General features: G+C 34.4%; 1 protein-coding gene across 1 annotated transcript; it reads right to left on the reverse strand.

Annotated features, from left to right (window-relative positions):
• Nucleotides 1-319: 319 nt before the first annotated feature.
• EMB2753 (tetratricopeptide repeat (TPR)-containing protein) lies at nucleotides 320-12984 on the reverse strand. The gene is made up of 26 exons (XM_086239177.1): nucleotides 12763-12984; nucleotides 12001-12079; nucleotides 11256-11338; nucleotides 11008-11157; nucleotides 9303-9418; nucleotides 9100-9205; nucleotides 7993-8064; nucleotides 7778-7893; nucleotides 7441-7573; nucleotides 7168-7245; nucleotides 7028-7081; nucleotides 6838-6908; nucleotides 6023-6077; nucleotides 5817-5912; nucleotides 4973-5101; nucleotides 4606-4688; nucleotides 4286-4516; nucleotides 3144-3276; nucleotides 2958-3065; nucleotides 2689-2820; nucleotides 2307-2363; nucleotides 2096-2193; nucleotides 1914-1972; nucleotides 1702-1813; nucleotides 1492-1592; nucleotides 320-1016 (listed from the first exon to the last, which is right to left on the reverse strand). Exons 1-26 carry the CDS (start codon nucleotides 12811-12813, stop codon nucleotides 826-828), a joined length of 2694 nt encoding a protein of 897 aa, XP_086095303.1. The 5' UTR covers nucleotides 12814-12984; the 3' UTR covers nucleotides 320-825.
• Between the last annotated feature and the right edge of the window lie 2455 nt (nucleotides 12985-15439).

Here is a 15439-nt window from a genome sequence, read left to right on the forward strand (position 1 = left end):
ATATTTCCTTGGACCGAGACACCAAGGAAACATGGATTTTAACATGGTGACAAGACTTTAGCGTAAATTGGGGTTCTGCTCAGACTGAGAGAGTGGGGGGGTGATCAAATGAGAAACTGAAACCTTACACGAAGATCAAATGAGTATCTCAATCTTCCCTGTAACACATTGGCTCTAAACAGAACCATATAATGTAATTTCTGGACAGAACTGAAAGATGCACAACCTTAATAAAAATTGAAAGAAAAAATGACCAAGATAAACACATTCATTTTGGCCATATTTCACACATCATCAGAGCTTATCTTGCGGCAACATCCATTGGAAACTGTATGGATTCCATAGCAAAATTTTTCAAATGATTTAGTGTTTATACATAATAATAAGTCAATGAAATGGGAAAAGTACAACATGCTCCGGGTATCTATTCTGACCCGATCTAAAACCAGTACTAAAAAATGAAAATTCTGTGGCTTCTCTCCCTCAACCTAATAGTAAACTCCAATTTAGGCGCACATCCCAAGAAGCACCTTCATCTAAGATTCTCACAATAAGTGTGAGCAAATTCAAAATTTAAAGAAGAAAAAACAACCCCTAGAAGCACAATAAAAAGTATACACATTTCTAGAATCACAATTGGGAAAGGTAGAACTGGTGGTAAATGTAAACCTGATCTCAAAAGCAAACCATATCCCCCGCCATAATTCTCTTCAACGAGCTGCCACCTACTCTAGGCATGCTTCTGACCTGCAGCTAGGTTTTGTGATTCACCAATCAAAACATGGTGAACTTGCATTTCTTTTTGGTTATTGTTTCTATTCAACTTCACTGTTGGATGGTGAGGTCTTTAAATGCCTCTAATTTTCCATTTACTGCAATGGAATCTGCACTTTGCCCACCTTCCGAATGGTTCACACTTCCATTTTGGTTGTATGCTGAGTTGGGTACTGCAGAGCTGCAATTTCCTTCAAAGTATGTTGAGTAAGGGAAGTACTCAGCGCATCGCTCTTTCCATCCTACAAAATGAATTAGTGTATGAGAGGCGCCCATATCTTGAACCAGATGTCTCTGATTTGTACCCTTTTACATCGGATGAAGTGCTCTAAGATACATGTAAAGCAATACAAAATTCACTTTGCCAGAAGAATCTTTTTCGTTTTCCAGGTGCCTTTTTTCCTAACCAAAAAATGTACCGTCTTTCCAACATGGATTACCACCCAGAAGAAATTTGAATTTGGAGAAAAAGACTAGAAAAACAAGCACATGTAGTATTTATTGAAATAACAAATGTAAACTTGAGCAACACGAACTGGAGCCATCAAATGAATTATCTGATACCAATATTACCTAATTTGCGAAAATTAACCTTACTTTTTAAATACAACATTAATAGGCTAAAATATGCCACCAAACACCAGAATATATAAATCTTCTTTTAATATTGTATTGCATATAAAAGGAACAGAAATAGGCTCTTGTTATGGTACTTACTCAAGGCAGCAGCACGGTCAACAAGTATTGTCTCAAGAAGTTTGTTGACAGTAATGCAATCTTTGAGTTTCCACTCTCTGACTGGTCCAAGTGCTCCATTTCTAAAATAATATAACATGCAGAGGATCAAAAAGAAACTTCTTTCCTAAACACAAGTAAACCAATTTACAAATTTCAAAAGCAATATAAAGAAATAGAACAGGGAATTACTTTGGCACCGTATTGTTGGTTGACTCTTCAATTAATTTAATGGCCTCAGATTTCTTATCAGGTTCCAGAGCATATAGCATTTCTGCAACTGCAGCTCTATGCATCAAGGAATCTGCAGAAGAATAAGAAAAAGAGGAAGACATAATGACAACCACTACAAACAATGAGGTGCTTAAACATGTTCCGTTTAGAGTGACAAGCTTAAAAAGCACCTTGATGTTTCTCCAAGAAATTCTTGTTTGCCTCCATCAAAGATTTCCCCTGCAATTCACTATTAAAGAAGAAAAGCAAATGTTCAGTGAATAAATTAGTCAGACAACCCATACAGGAGCATTAGAGAGAGAGAGAGAGAGAGAGAGAGAGAGAAAGAGAAAAGTGCACATTCAAAGAGAACCTGATCGTCGGGCGCTCTGCCTCCAAGACACTCCAAATGAGTTTCTCAGTATCAGTAACTGGAGCAGGCATTGAGCCCACTTTATGGAAGAATTTAATCTGCAAAATATGAAGTCTGCAATAAGGACCTCTAGAAAATATCAAGGCATACAGCATACACACCCTGACACCCACATACAAACAAGCAAGCAGGCAAAAAAGGTATGACATACCAAGCAGCAATGTGAATCTGGGTGCTCTGCGTCCAACCTCAGTAGCTGCTTCAAAGCCTACAGTCCCAAGAAAAAAAAAAAATTACTGTTCTAAAGTGAACGAATGTTTGCCTATAATAAACCAAAACTGTAGAGCCTTGTGAATTGTGTTTTAACTAACAAATATTAAAGTCCATTCCTGACAGTTGCTTTCTTAATATAGGTGGAAAAGTAACAAGAGGTACTTTTTGTTGTCCATTTGTTTCTAATAGATGTCTTCACTCTTAACATTTGAAAAATATTTGCTTAAACTTTACAGCCACTAAACACAAAGAGTGCTTACTTTTTCAAAGAAACGAAAATTGATGAGAGGATCTCACCCAACAGTGGGACATAAATTTACCTGAAAGGCAAGCAAAATCTTTTGCTTTCTCATATTTACTTCAAAAGAAAGTAAGTGCGTCTCCAAGGACTCGGGCGAGTTTTTCTGAAGCAGCTTCAAGTACTTCGTAGCTTCAGACATCGGATCCTCAACCTGAGTTATGTGTAACAGTGAATGTTAGTGAAACAGGATAATATCAATTCCTAGACGTAACAAAAGTCTATAGATGTTTGTATCGCATTTAGAAACATAAAGCTCCAGTAAGAAGCAATTAGGAATAAAAAAAGGACCTGCAATAACTTCTCCCCATGCGGATCTGGATCTACAGGCTTTACGTGCCGTTTCCCAGACTTAGATACACCACTAGCACTAGATTCCTCATTTTTTCCCTCTGCCTCCTAAAAGAATACTAAACATTAGAATTTTGAGGAAAAATCAAGAAAAAATTAGCAAGCTACACAAACAAAATACAATACTTTCTTGGCTCGAGCTTCTGCCTTTCTCAGTTTTTGCCTCAGTTTCTTTTTTTGCGAAGGGAGCAACTTAGACATATCATCATCTTCTTCGGAAGAAGATTTCAAAGGAGAGTCATACAGCTTTAAATAGCATCTGCAAGTCAAATTTAATAACCACAAGTATGAACACGGAACAAGAATTAAATAACTGCATATAGTTCTATTGCAAAGTGAATGAGAAATACAAATCAATAAAATGTGGATGACACATATAGCATAAAAGTTATCCCAAGGCATAGGTTTAGTATATGTATACTGATTAATCATCCTCTTTTTCCTAACAATTCTCTTTGGGTCTCCTCCACAAAATAGAAGTCCCCTCTGACATTATTAAGAAGAAAAAATAGCAAAGTTTTGAGAACAGAATAAAAAAAAAAAAAACAAAGTTCAGTCTTGCTTTATTTCCTTTCGAAGCAGCTTAAGTGACCAACTCAAAAGTATTCTGTGAGGAAACAAGAAAACCACTTTTATGGTCAACAATATATTGACATAATCATCAGATTTTATCCAATATGAAAATTCCAAAGTGCAGTTCAATGCAACTCAAGGAATACAAAGGCACAAACTGTCACTAACTGGAATCTTATCTTTAGTCATTACAACATATTTAACAGTGCAATGAAAATAGATCATACTGGTGGCTGGTTAGCTGGGTTTGCTGTCAATATTGGCAAAGGGTCTGTGCTCAGTGCTGAGTTGTGGGGTGTCTATTTTGGGCTTAAGGTTGCTTGGGAGGCTGGTTTTAAAAATGTGGTGTTGGAGACTGACTCGGCTACTGCTCTGCACCTTATTCAAAATCCTGTTGAAGAGTTTCATCTGTTGGCTACTCTAGTCCTGGGCTGTCAAAATCTGATGGGGCTTGCTTGGTCTTGTCTAATCAAGCATGTTTATCGTGAAATGAATATGTTGGCTGATGGGGTTGCTGAGTTTGGTCTCTCTGTGGGCCCTGGGTTTCATTTCCTTGATTGTCCTCCTGCTTTTGTGCATGATAGACTTTTTGAGGACCTAGCTGGTGTTGCTAGGCCTCGTTCTGTTTTGTAGTTTGCTGTCTCTGGGCTTTTAGCCCCCTCTTTTACCAAAAAAAAAAAAATAAAATAGTTCACCTGATTGCACCAGCGGCTGCCTTGTGAAAATATGCATGTGAATGCAACCGATCTTGAAATTTAAGCATTTCCACGTAGGCACGCAGTGTCATTTTCCTAAGGCAATAAGAATGGAAGTCAAACTGGTCTTCTGTAATATCAGCATAGTGCTTCTCCACCGCTAAAAATTTTTTTAGAGCTCGTCCAAGATCACCTTGGCGGAAATAGCTCTCACCAGAAGCAAGCTCATACCTTCAGATGGGCAAAGAAAACACATTAAGCATCCCTCACCAATATAGCTATTTCATACTTAACTGTTCCCAGATAATATTCATACATACCACATGCACTGCATATCATGAAGGTTGTTGTGCTGATCACCATCTTTCGTGAACAAGACAGCAGTCTTTTCTGCCAAAGGCACCTTCAAAAGGGAGGGAAAAATAGCATGTAAATTACACTCAGTATTGAGAGAAACTATAAAGAAGAAAGCAAAACAAATTTTAGGACTAAATACATAGATAGAATGTGGCTGCTTGTACGGTTTTGTTTGTTTTGGCCTAAATGTGGCTTTGCTTGTTTTGTTTTAGGTGGTTTGGCTCAGATGGGCTCCTTGTCCATCCCCTTTTGTACCATGTTTCCCTCTTTCTATAAATTTTTTCTTTTAAAAAAATAATAAGAAATGCTTATAAACGTGAGAATTAAAACCTGATCAGCCTGCAACATTCGCTTAACACATTCACTGTTTATATAGCGATCTGCAAGATCCATACATCTAGCTTCATCTGCCATTGCAGCAGCAGCAGTCAAATCACCAGCATGCTTCAAAACCCGGCTCTGCAATCAAGAGACATGTGAGAACCATTTTTTGACACAAAATGAAAGAGCTTTCCAGAAAGATACATGAAAGAACTTTATAGTTTTAAAGATCCATTCTTTTCCTATTTATTTCAAAGACAAAATATGATGAGAACAACATTATTACACAGATACTAATTTGGACAGTAAAGCCCTTAAGAGCCAACTGACATTAATACAAACATATATACCAATAAAAAAGAAAATAAGACCGTCAACCCGTGGATGAAAATTTTAACAGTCAACTTAAGATCTCGCTTGTGGTGCCGAAACTTGTGAACCCCCAATATAGAAGGGCGTAAGATTTTTATATAATGCATTCTAACAAAGCTCATATGGACATATCACAATATGGTATCTAGAGTTAAGCTTTCAATCATGGCAAGTGTCAGAAGTTATTGAGGCTTTCATTTTCTCAGTACTAGGCTTTCATGTGTCAGAAGTTATTCAAAGCTTCTAAGAAAAACATTTTCTATGCACATGTACTAATTTCCATCAGTTATTACATTAATTCAGTAAGCAATATCAATCTGGATATCTCCATATCTGAAACCCATTGGTATCTCTTGCTCGCAAACATTAGACTCAAGCAAAAATAAATAAGAAGAGCACCACAGGAAACAAATAATTTAAGGCCACATCAGGTTAAATCAGACAAGAACATAAACAGCTTATACAGGTGGTTCAAACCGACCTTGGCAGAGTATAAATCAATCACAGTCGGAGTGTGCTCTATGGCCTCATCAATTTTAGATAGAGCCATGTCATATTGGCCTCTTCTATCATAATGCTGCATCAGCACAGAATCTATAAGCATATGTGAATTCAGAGTAATAAAGACAGAAAGAAGCAGCTCACAAAAAGAAGACAAAAACCATTTATTCAAACAATGCAATCAACCTGAGCCAACAAAAACAAGGCCCACAAATGTGTTGAAGGGGGATCCTTGTCTGCCCTGCATTCAAGATGAAATAAAAGCAACAGCATAAGTATTAATAAATATTAAAAGAATTTCAAAGGAACAAAATACAACCAAATTGATGAAAAACATTACAATTTGTTAGAACCAGAAAAGATAATAATGTTTAAAGAGGCTAAAGACCACTAAATCAGTTATACTTTTTCAAGCTTAGCAGGGAGAGGCACAATTATAATGCCTGTTGCAATGCAAACCAAGACAAAAATAGTTTATATTTAATTAATAATTCCAAGGCCCCACTATGCATGGATGTTGAAAGTTTGGCCATGGCCAGGAAATGCCCCTGTTCGTAAGCAAGGTGGTTGCACCATAATGAGTTCATCTTGGAAGAAAAGGGAAGCATAATCTTTCAAACAACGGAAACAAAAATTTAATTAAATGTTAAATCTGTACTATTATAGAAGCCAACAACCCTTTTGGTCTCTCTCCCTTTAGTCTCTCCAAATTTATCATTCTCCATAACTGCTATGCAATTACCCATGTTTTTTAAAAACAATTTTCTGATAAATAACCAACTCAAAACATAGCACTTCACCCTTAATTTTCTCAAAAAACTAGCATTGAAAAGAGAACCATGAAAAGAAAAATTATGTGATTCCATTTTGCTGAACTTGCATGAGAATTGCTAGACTTGATTTCCAATGCTCTAATCTATATAATAAGGCATCATTGGCAGATAAGGGAGTGTCAACACGTACTGAAACATCACACAAAATAATTCAAAATCACATATTACCTCCCAGGGTATCGACCAGTCGTCCTAACTGAATGTTCCAACTCGAGAATAAGTTGTTCCAGAATGTCTGCCTGGATAAGATTCCAAAATAGAAAATTTCAAACCTACTAAAATATCATTCAATTCCACAACCTCTTTAAAGAATACCAAACCATTATATCAAATTATTAATAAGGATAATAGAAATAACCTTTCCGGGGTGATCATACAAAGGAGAAAGATCAGAGAATAATGAAGGAACACCCTAGAAGCATCAATAAGATTAGTCAATATTTCAACTTGGAATATTAGGCAGACTTATAGGAACTGTATGGAAATGACCATAGATACCTTAGTAAGGAGAGGCCTGATATAATTATCTGCTGCTTCTCGAAACTTGTCACCTTGTAGAAAATCAAGTGGTATTCTCTGAAGGAAGAAAGGGGGAACCAAAAGAAAGTTTTAAGATATTTTATGAAAAGTTCACCATGCATTTTAGATCAACAACAAGAGCCGAATATATGAGAATGATAAGACGGTAAAGATAAAGCAAAAAATCTAATTGATCAAAATAAATAGAAGAAACAAATCTATAATGAAACATAAACAGAAGGAATATCTCACTTTAACAGCAGATGACCAACTGTATTTCTGCGCAAGTGATTTGTACAAGGCATCTAAGCGTTCAATTTCATCAGGTGAATACTGGGCATTTTCTGCATACAGCCCAAGGCAGTTTTGCAGGCCTTGATAATATCTGAACATCAAAAAAAGCAACTACATCAAAAACATCTTTAAACAAATAAGGGAATGTGAGCATCCATGCCCAAATTGGAAAGAGAGGGAGAGAGAGAGAGAGAGATTACATAGTAAATTTTACAGCTAAAAAGGCTAGCCTCTACCATATTAAAAAAAAAAAAAGAATAAAAACATGAACGCAATTATGAAAAACTGACATTACCTATAATTGTCAGGATTCATGGAAAGCAATACCCTATACAACTCAGCACCTTCTTCTAGGTGACCAAGCTTCACCAAAAGAGAAACCTCTTGTTCTTTATAATCTAATTTATCAACCTAAACAAACATCAACACAGAATGATAAGTAACAGAAACTCCTCATATTTAAATCATAAAATTAAACAGCAGATAATGACCACACAAAATTGCACTTACAATTTTTGACTCTTTCTTGTGCAATTCCTCGAGAGCTCTCTGAATCAAGCCACATTCCTCTAACAATGAAATCTAGAGACATCAATACACAACACCCATCAAAAACTTATGAGGTAGGGAACCACTAAAAATAACATTAATGTCCACCAAATAAAACTAATAAACATTTGGTGCCCATAACAAGCTAATGGAATCATGGCGGACAGAATTATAAATAACAAAGGATGATTATGCACAAGGAAGTTTGTCAATGTTTTTAGTTGTTCCTAGCTTGAGCAGTGGCACCATATATAATAATGACAACAAAGTTTCATAAAAGACTATATTATGGCACTTTAGAAAGCTATGTCAGAGAGCTTTTACCTTATAAAAATGATACTCAACATGTTATGGCGATTATAAAAAAAGAAAATAGAAGTCCTTTTAATTACACTGTAAATAAAGAATAGAAAGTCAGACATTTCAAATGAGAAGTCTTTTTCCTTGTGGCATACTAGCTCAGTATAGATCGAAACTTGATCTAACCTATCCAGCTTCCCCAACTTGATCTTTCAATTTCAGCCACCAAAGTTTTGTTGACTGTCTTACCATGGCATATGCATGTCCAAACTTCTTCTAAATATATTCATCACATGCCACCAATATAAGTTGCTCATATGAATTAATTAAACACCTCAGTATAATTAATTTATTTCAAAGAGTTAATCTAATAATGGTAACTCTTTCTTTCTGACGTAAAAGTGAAAGTATGAAGTCTAAAAGTAAAGTAAATATCATATATGAATACACGCAACAGTATGTTTTTGCATTTGTAGAGCAATAAAACATATTTTATGAATTCTGGAAAAGTGTCTAACAAGTAGAATGGGTATCTGAACAAGAACAACTTTATATTAAAGAAAAATGCTCCTCTCCATTTGTACAGGGAGTGGAGAGGGCCAGTTTAATCCAGACCGTCCAATGTACAGGCCCGCTGTACTGGAGCAGAACCCCTGGTCCCAGACAAACCCCACATGGACTTAGTGTTCCAGATTATACAGGCCTTCTCCATTTCATACTGCAAATGGAGAGGAGTTGGACCCTATATGAAAACCGTCATTGATATACCTTATATAAAAGCATTTCCCCATGCTCACAACGTTCATTATCTGGAGGATGATCATCTTCTAGTGTCCCTTCATATGCTTCCAGAATTTCAACAGCTTTTAAAGCACTAATTGATAACAAAAAAGTTGTTTAGTGCACTATAATTTAAAAAAAAAATAAAAAAAATAACTGCTCACAACAAAAAATTGTTTAGTGCACTATACTTCGTGTTTAGATGATGGGAAACAGCAAATCCAATCCAATTCATGCGATGATTTGGTTTTAGAGTCAGAAGTTGTTGTCTTGTCTCAACAAAACCTGTCAAATCCCGCATTTGAGCCTGTAACATGACAGGTAAAATACATCAGTAGCTGATCAAAAGCCAAGAAGAAAAGTATATAAATAAAAAAATTAAAAAAAAGTTCATAGAAAGGAGTAAAATGTACCACACGCATCATATCAGTAGTAAAAAAATGGTGAATCGATGCAAAATGCAAGTGGCAAAAACCTTGACAGAGTTGAGAATTAACAGGAATATACAGTAATTACAACACCCCATCCCTGAAAACGCCTGAAGCTGTTGTAAATCCGTCAGGTATATTCATCATATAGAAGTGAAAATGGTGAAGAAAAATCACCGCAATTCCATACTACAAATCAATTTTTGAACCAGGAGTGTTGACTGAATGCCAACACTCCTAGAACACTAATGTTGGCAATCAAAATATTTTCTCGTCACTTCCCATTTTTGCAAGTTTGAGACCCCATGTTAATAGTACAACCTATTTATAAATACATTATATATATATATAGAAAGTAACTAAGATTTCATATTATGACACTTTTGGGCAAGAAGAAGATTTAATGAGGTAGTTTCATGGACCACCTTATGGTGTCCTAAACTCTTAATAGCTAGAAGGCCATTTACATAAGCTACAAATAAGCCTATCCTCATTGTATCACTTTCTGAACAAGTGCACCATATTCCCTTTTTTTGTTTATCAAACCATGACAATCAGTCTATATAACATACTGATTAAACAAGAGCACATCAAGTTAGTTCTTAATTAAATATGCTACAAATTCTTTTTGGTGGCAGAGGCTAGAGATAAAGATAAGAGACTCATAAAAGAGATGAATTTAAGTGCAAAGTAAGAATAGCTAAATGGCAGATAGCCAAACAAAGTATCAACTCTGAACTATCTCCACAATAGTAGCCAAATAAATGTGTGTTGCTTAGCCATTTTCAACTTTGACTTCTGTATCACCTTTATTCGGTGTCAAAAATGCTCAACCTCTATTTGGCATTTCCCATTATCCTCAGTCCTCACATATAACCAATGTGTCCAAAACTTATCCAAGTTATGCCAAGTTTCATTCACAAGTTTCTTTTGCAGGCCCATTAGACCAATGAGGTCACAAGATTTGAGGACTTCCTCTTATAAGCTGTCTCAAACCACAAAGAAATTCTATATATAAATCCGTTGTTAATCCTTCACAAGTCAGACTTTATAATAGTCAATCCTTCAAAAATCACGGTGACCAATGACATCTCCAATGACTCTAAACAACCATGAAATGGTACAGACATGCTGCTAGAAATGCCCTTGCATCTTTTCAATATTTTCAGAAAAGCATAAATATATAATAATGTTATCACAAAAGCAAACAATAAATAATATCATTAATAGGAAACCTTGTAGCAAAGACACTCTAAAAGAGGACATTTCAATTTCAAATCATACACCAAGACATATGTTGCAATTGATAGATTGGACATTGCAACCAATGTCAGATGCTAAAACAACGCCAATGTCTAGTTTCCCTTTTTTCTTTCTGAACAAGGCCATCGCCTTGCTGCACAATAATTTAAAAGAAAAATTAACAGAGAAATTTACTTAGTTATAAGCAAAACTCTCTAACGCATACCTGTAAGAGTGACAGGTCACGTAGTATTTCAATATTGTCCGGATCTATCCTCAACGCATTTCTATAGCATTTTATTGCCTCCCTGTATTCTCTGTCTGACCGATAAAGAAGTCCATAAACATGCCAGCAAACATGACTTTTGAGGTCGTTCTGCAAAGAGACAAAAAAGTAAGCCAGACGTTAAATTACAAAGAAATTACCTTATAAACAATGCTACAATATCATAAAAGTTAGAAAGATATCCTCACCTTTAGTCCTATCCGGACAAGTTCATATGCTTCAGACTTACGGTCCATGCAATTTAATGTTAACCCCTTCATTGATAGAGTTTCTGAAAAGAAGGGTTCCATGAGTCCTTGAATTTGAGTTTTTCTTTTTTACGGATAGGAAACAGAAAGTAATTTACTGACAAAAGAAAAGTATATTTGCATTTACAGTGAACAATCAGTTCACCATAAACAAAAACAATGAAATAAAATCAACTAACAGCCCAGGGAACAACTATAAGCATGAGTATTCCACAAGAGAACCACAAAAAAAAAAGGAGGGGGGGGGGCGAGAAGAAATGAAAGTAAAAGATAAGAAACTTTAGGGTGGACAAGTAAAATAGCAAATAAAAACACACTAAATCCATCACCATCTCCAATACCTTCAGTTTCACAGATTATTCTGTACAAAAATAAAAATCACTACTGCTCTAATATATAGTAAATTTCAAAACTACAGCATCATCTTAAACGTACATAATTAATTTTGGAGGCATATTATGCAATGAACAAGCTAACTAATACCCACAGGAAGATGATGGCCCATAAATATTCAGAGTGGTACATAAAGCACTTTTAGTAGACTGTCATAGTGTAATATAGCTTCTAGGTAACTTGAGCAAATTTGAATTATAACATTACGTCAAAAGAATTGGTAAGAAAAAAAAAATACTTGGCCCAATAAATAAGCAATACTACATTATATGTTACACTAAGTAAAGAATACCTCCATGGTCTGGAAACTTCTTCAATATGGCATCTGCTGCCTTCAGTCCCTTCTTATACTGTTTAGTTTCATACGATTTCTGCAATGATGTAAACAAGTAAAAACAGGTTCCAAATAGTAGTAGCAAAAGGATTTCAGATTGTTATCAAACCACATAGGAGGACATTTATCAAACTAATGTCCCTAACAAACAAGGTCATCGCAGAGCCTTGCAGTGTACATTATACAATTCTCAATAACACAACAAATTACCATAACACATCAAATTACCAGAGAATGGAAATTCGTTAAAATCATTTTCTCTTTTTTTTTTTTGCTCATAATCACTACCCAGTTCAAATTTCGCTTTGCAATCACTTTATTCCACTAAATCCCAAAAACCGATCCAGTACCTGAGTTTGAAGCTTTACACTCACTAAAACTAAAGAAACCTAGGAAAACTTAAACTTTCATACTTCCCTAGCCATGAAACTGAAAAAGTTCAACTAAGCTGACAAAATTACACAATACCCAGTAGACTTAAACATTCATCCTGTTTAAAACCCCCAAAATCAATCATAAATAGCCCCAAAAACTACACTTTCCTCAACCTCTATAACTCCTGAGCAATAGGGAAGAAAGCAAACAAGCAAAGCACAGAACCGGACACAAAATCTAGGGTTTTGCTTCTTTTCCAAATATTTTTCTGTGCTAGTGAGAGAAAGTGATCGAGCTTGGATCCTAGTGATTCACAGTGAAAGAAAGAGGGGAATCGGAGCTTACGACGATGAGCTTGAAGAGGTTGGCCTCTTTGGGAGGGAGAGAGGCACCCATTGTTGGTGCGAAAGAGAGAAGGGTCAAAGTCCAAGAGGGCTTGAAAAGGCTTCTATGACTGTGAGTGTGTCTTTGTGTGGTGACGAGCTGCGTTCAGAGAGAAAGACAATGGTGGCGTTTATCTGCTGCAACCCTACTGCGAGGGAGAAGCAAGTAGAGAAAATATAATAAGACCTCGATTTTTAGGAGTTTTTTTTTTTTTTTTTTTTATAGAGATGTTTAGGAGTTTTACACTTCTACTGTGTGCGCCTTTGAAGTGAATATTATTTACATATTTCTTTTGTTTTCACTTTGGTTTTTTACTTTTTTTCGTTATTTTTTTTTATTAATATTAATTTGATCCTTAAACTATTATACTTATATCAACTTAGTTCCTATACTTTTAATTTAAAAAATTTAGTCCTTATATTTTTTAAATTTTGTCAATTGAAATTTTTCAATTAATTTACACATTTTTTGTTCAATTTTATCAATTTTAAAGGTTCGATTATGTCTTGTATTTTCAATTATGTACTTATGAAATAAATTAATGTGAAGCATACACGAATGATGAATGGCACAAACTGAAATTATTATTCTATTATGAAATAAATTGATTAAACAACTTCAATTGAAAAAATTGAAAAAGTCTGAAAACTAAATTTTCTAAATTAAAAATCTTGGGACCAATCTAATATAAGTATAATAGGTTGGGGACCAAATTGGTATTAATTCATTTCTTTTTCTAATTATTTTAGAAATGAGTGGCTCTTGATTTAAAAAAAAAAAATGTTAATTGTACCACCATTTTTTTTCAAATTTTACTTCTCAACTCACTTACGGAGCATCAATTCATTTGAGATAGTTTATCTTTTTCTGTTTTAGTTTTTTATTTTCTTTATAAAGTCTAATGTATGAAATTCAAGTAAATTGAAAAAAGTTAGTTGGAAGTTTGGGATAAAGTGTTAAGGCAAATAGTATATTCCTTAAAATTAAAAAATTAAAAAACCTAATAAACTTTAGCAATTTTTATTATGAAAGATAAAAGAATTTGAACTTAAACATCTCTAATAAACTGATTAGCATTTTAAAGAAACCACTAAACTAATAGCTAAACTAGTAAACTTCTAATTTTATTTTTGATTCAATAGTTAGTGAACAACTCATAATTGAGATATCATAAGCAGGGCCATCGCATGTGATATGTGTGCAAAGGAGTCCTTTTTATACAAATGATAGGATTCTAACTTAAGATCTTTTATCATTTTGCACCTACGTGTGAAATTTTTTTTTTATGTGATTGTAATATTACGTGGCAATGTGATAAATGTATTTAAATTATAACACATATAAATTATTAACATTTAAAATCCTAAATCCTAAACAATATCTTTAAAATTATACACATGTAATTATTTGAGTTGAGTAATCACACTGTCATGTAGTGTTACAATCACATATCAAAAATTTCAACTAACTCAATATCACTACACTATCATCATCTTTAAAACTATTGTGCATACATTTTCAATGAATAAAGACATATATGATATTTCATATGTGTTATTGTGTTAATTGACAAAAATAATTTTTGTAAAATAATATAGATATATTGGAAATGTTCTTTAGGCATAAACTCTAGTGATGTAAAATGTTTATATTGTCGGGATTATGGATGTGAATCATTAATTCTGTTAATTTTTATTTTGATGTTGTTAAAGCTCAAATAAGACCAATTATAAAGTGCATGCGTTAAACCCATGGGCTTAACTCATCCTCAAAACACCGTGTAAGGAGAAGACTACCCAAAGCTTATATAGTGCACAACCCAACCATATTATGGCGATGTAAGATATTTAACACCCCTCCTCAATGTCAAGATTGGGCCCACTGCTACATGACCAAACTCTACAAAACGAAAGTCCAAATGCCACATAGCAAACCCAACCAATTTCAGGATACATTGGGTCACAATAATCAATTGGGCCTAATTAATGCTGAGGAATACGAACCATCGGATCTGATACTATATTAAAGTCTACATGAGACCAACTATAAAGTCATGTGTTAAATCCATAGGCCTAACTCATCTTCAAAAAATCAGCTTGTAAGGAGAAGATTGTCCAAGGTTATATAATGCATAACTCAATCATATTCTAGCGATGTGAGATATTTAACAGATGTAGGGTCCAAAATCAACAAATTAATTAAAGTTTCTTCTTGGATTTGGAAGGGTCTTATGTGTAATCAAATTGTTAAATTTGGATTTACTTATAGCTTACATGCTTTAGGAAAACTTTTGATCATATAAATTAAGATGAATTATTTACAAACTAATTATTCATGCATAATATATAAAACTATGCATATAAAATTATAAAATTTTAATTATTTATTGTGCCTTCATAAGTGGTTTTTTTTTTTGGCCAGGCCCTCGCAAGTGCTTTAAATTTGTTGTGTTGCCTTGAACTCGTGTCATATTAATGTCACATGTTGGTGTTGATGCTTCATGGTAGCTATGCAACTTGGATGAGTTCAACCCAAACTCATCCGAATCCAATCCCACTTTTGAATCTTCATATGGGAGGTTATAAAAAATATAATAAATTATTCAAAAGTCTTGCATGTTTTTTTAAAGTTTTTACCT

Source organism: Dryas octopetala, chromosome 4, assembly GCF_963921425.1.
Source record: "Dryas octopetala chromosome 4, drDryOcto1.1, whole genome shotgun sequence".
Lineage (NCBI taxonomy): Eukaryota > Viridiplantae > Streptophyta > Magnoliopsida > Rosales > Rosaceae > Dryas > Dryas octopetala.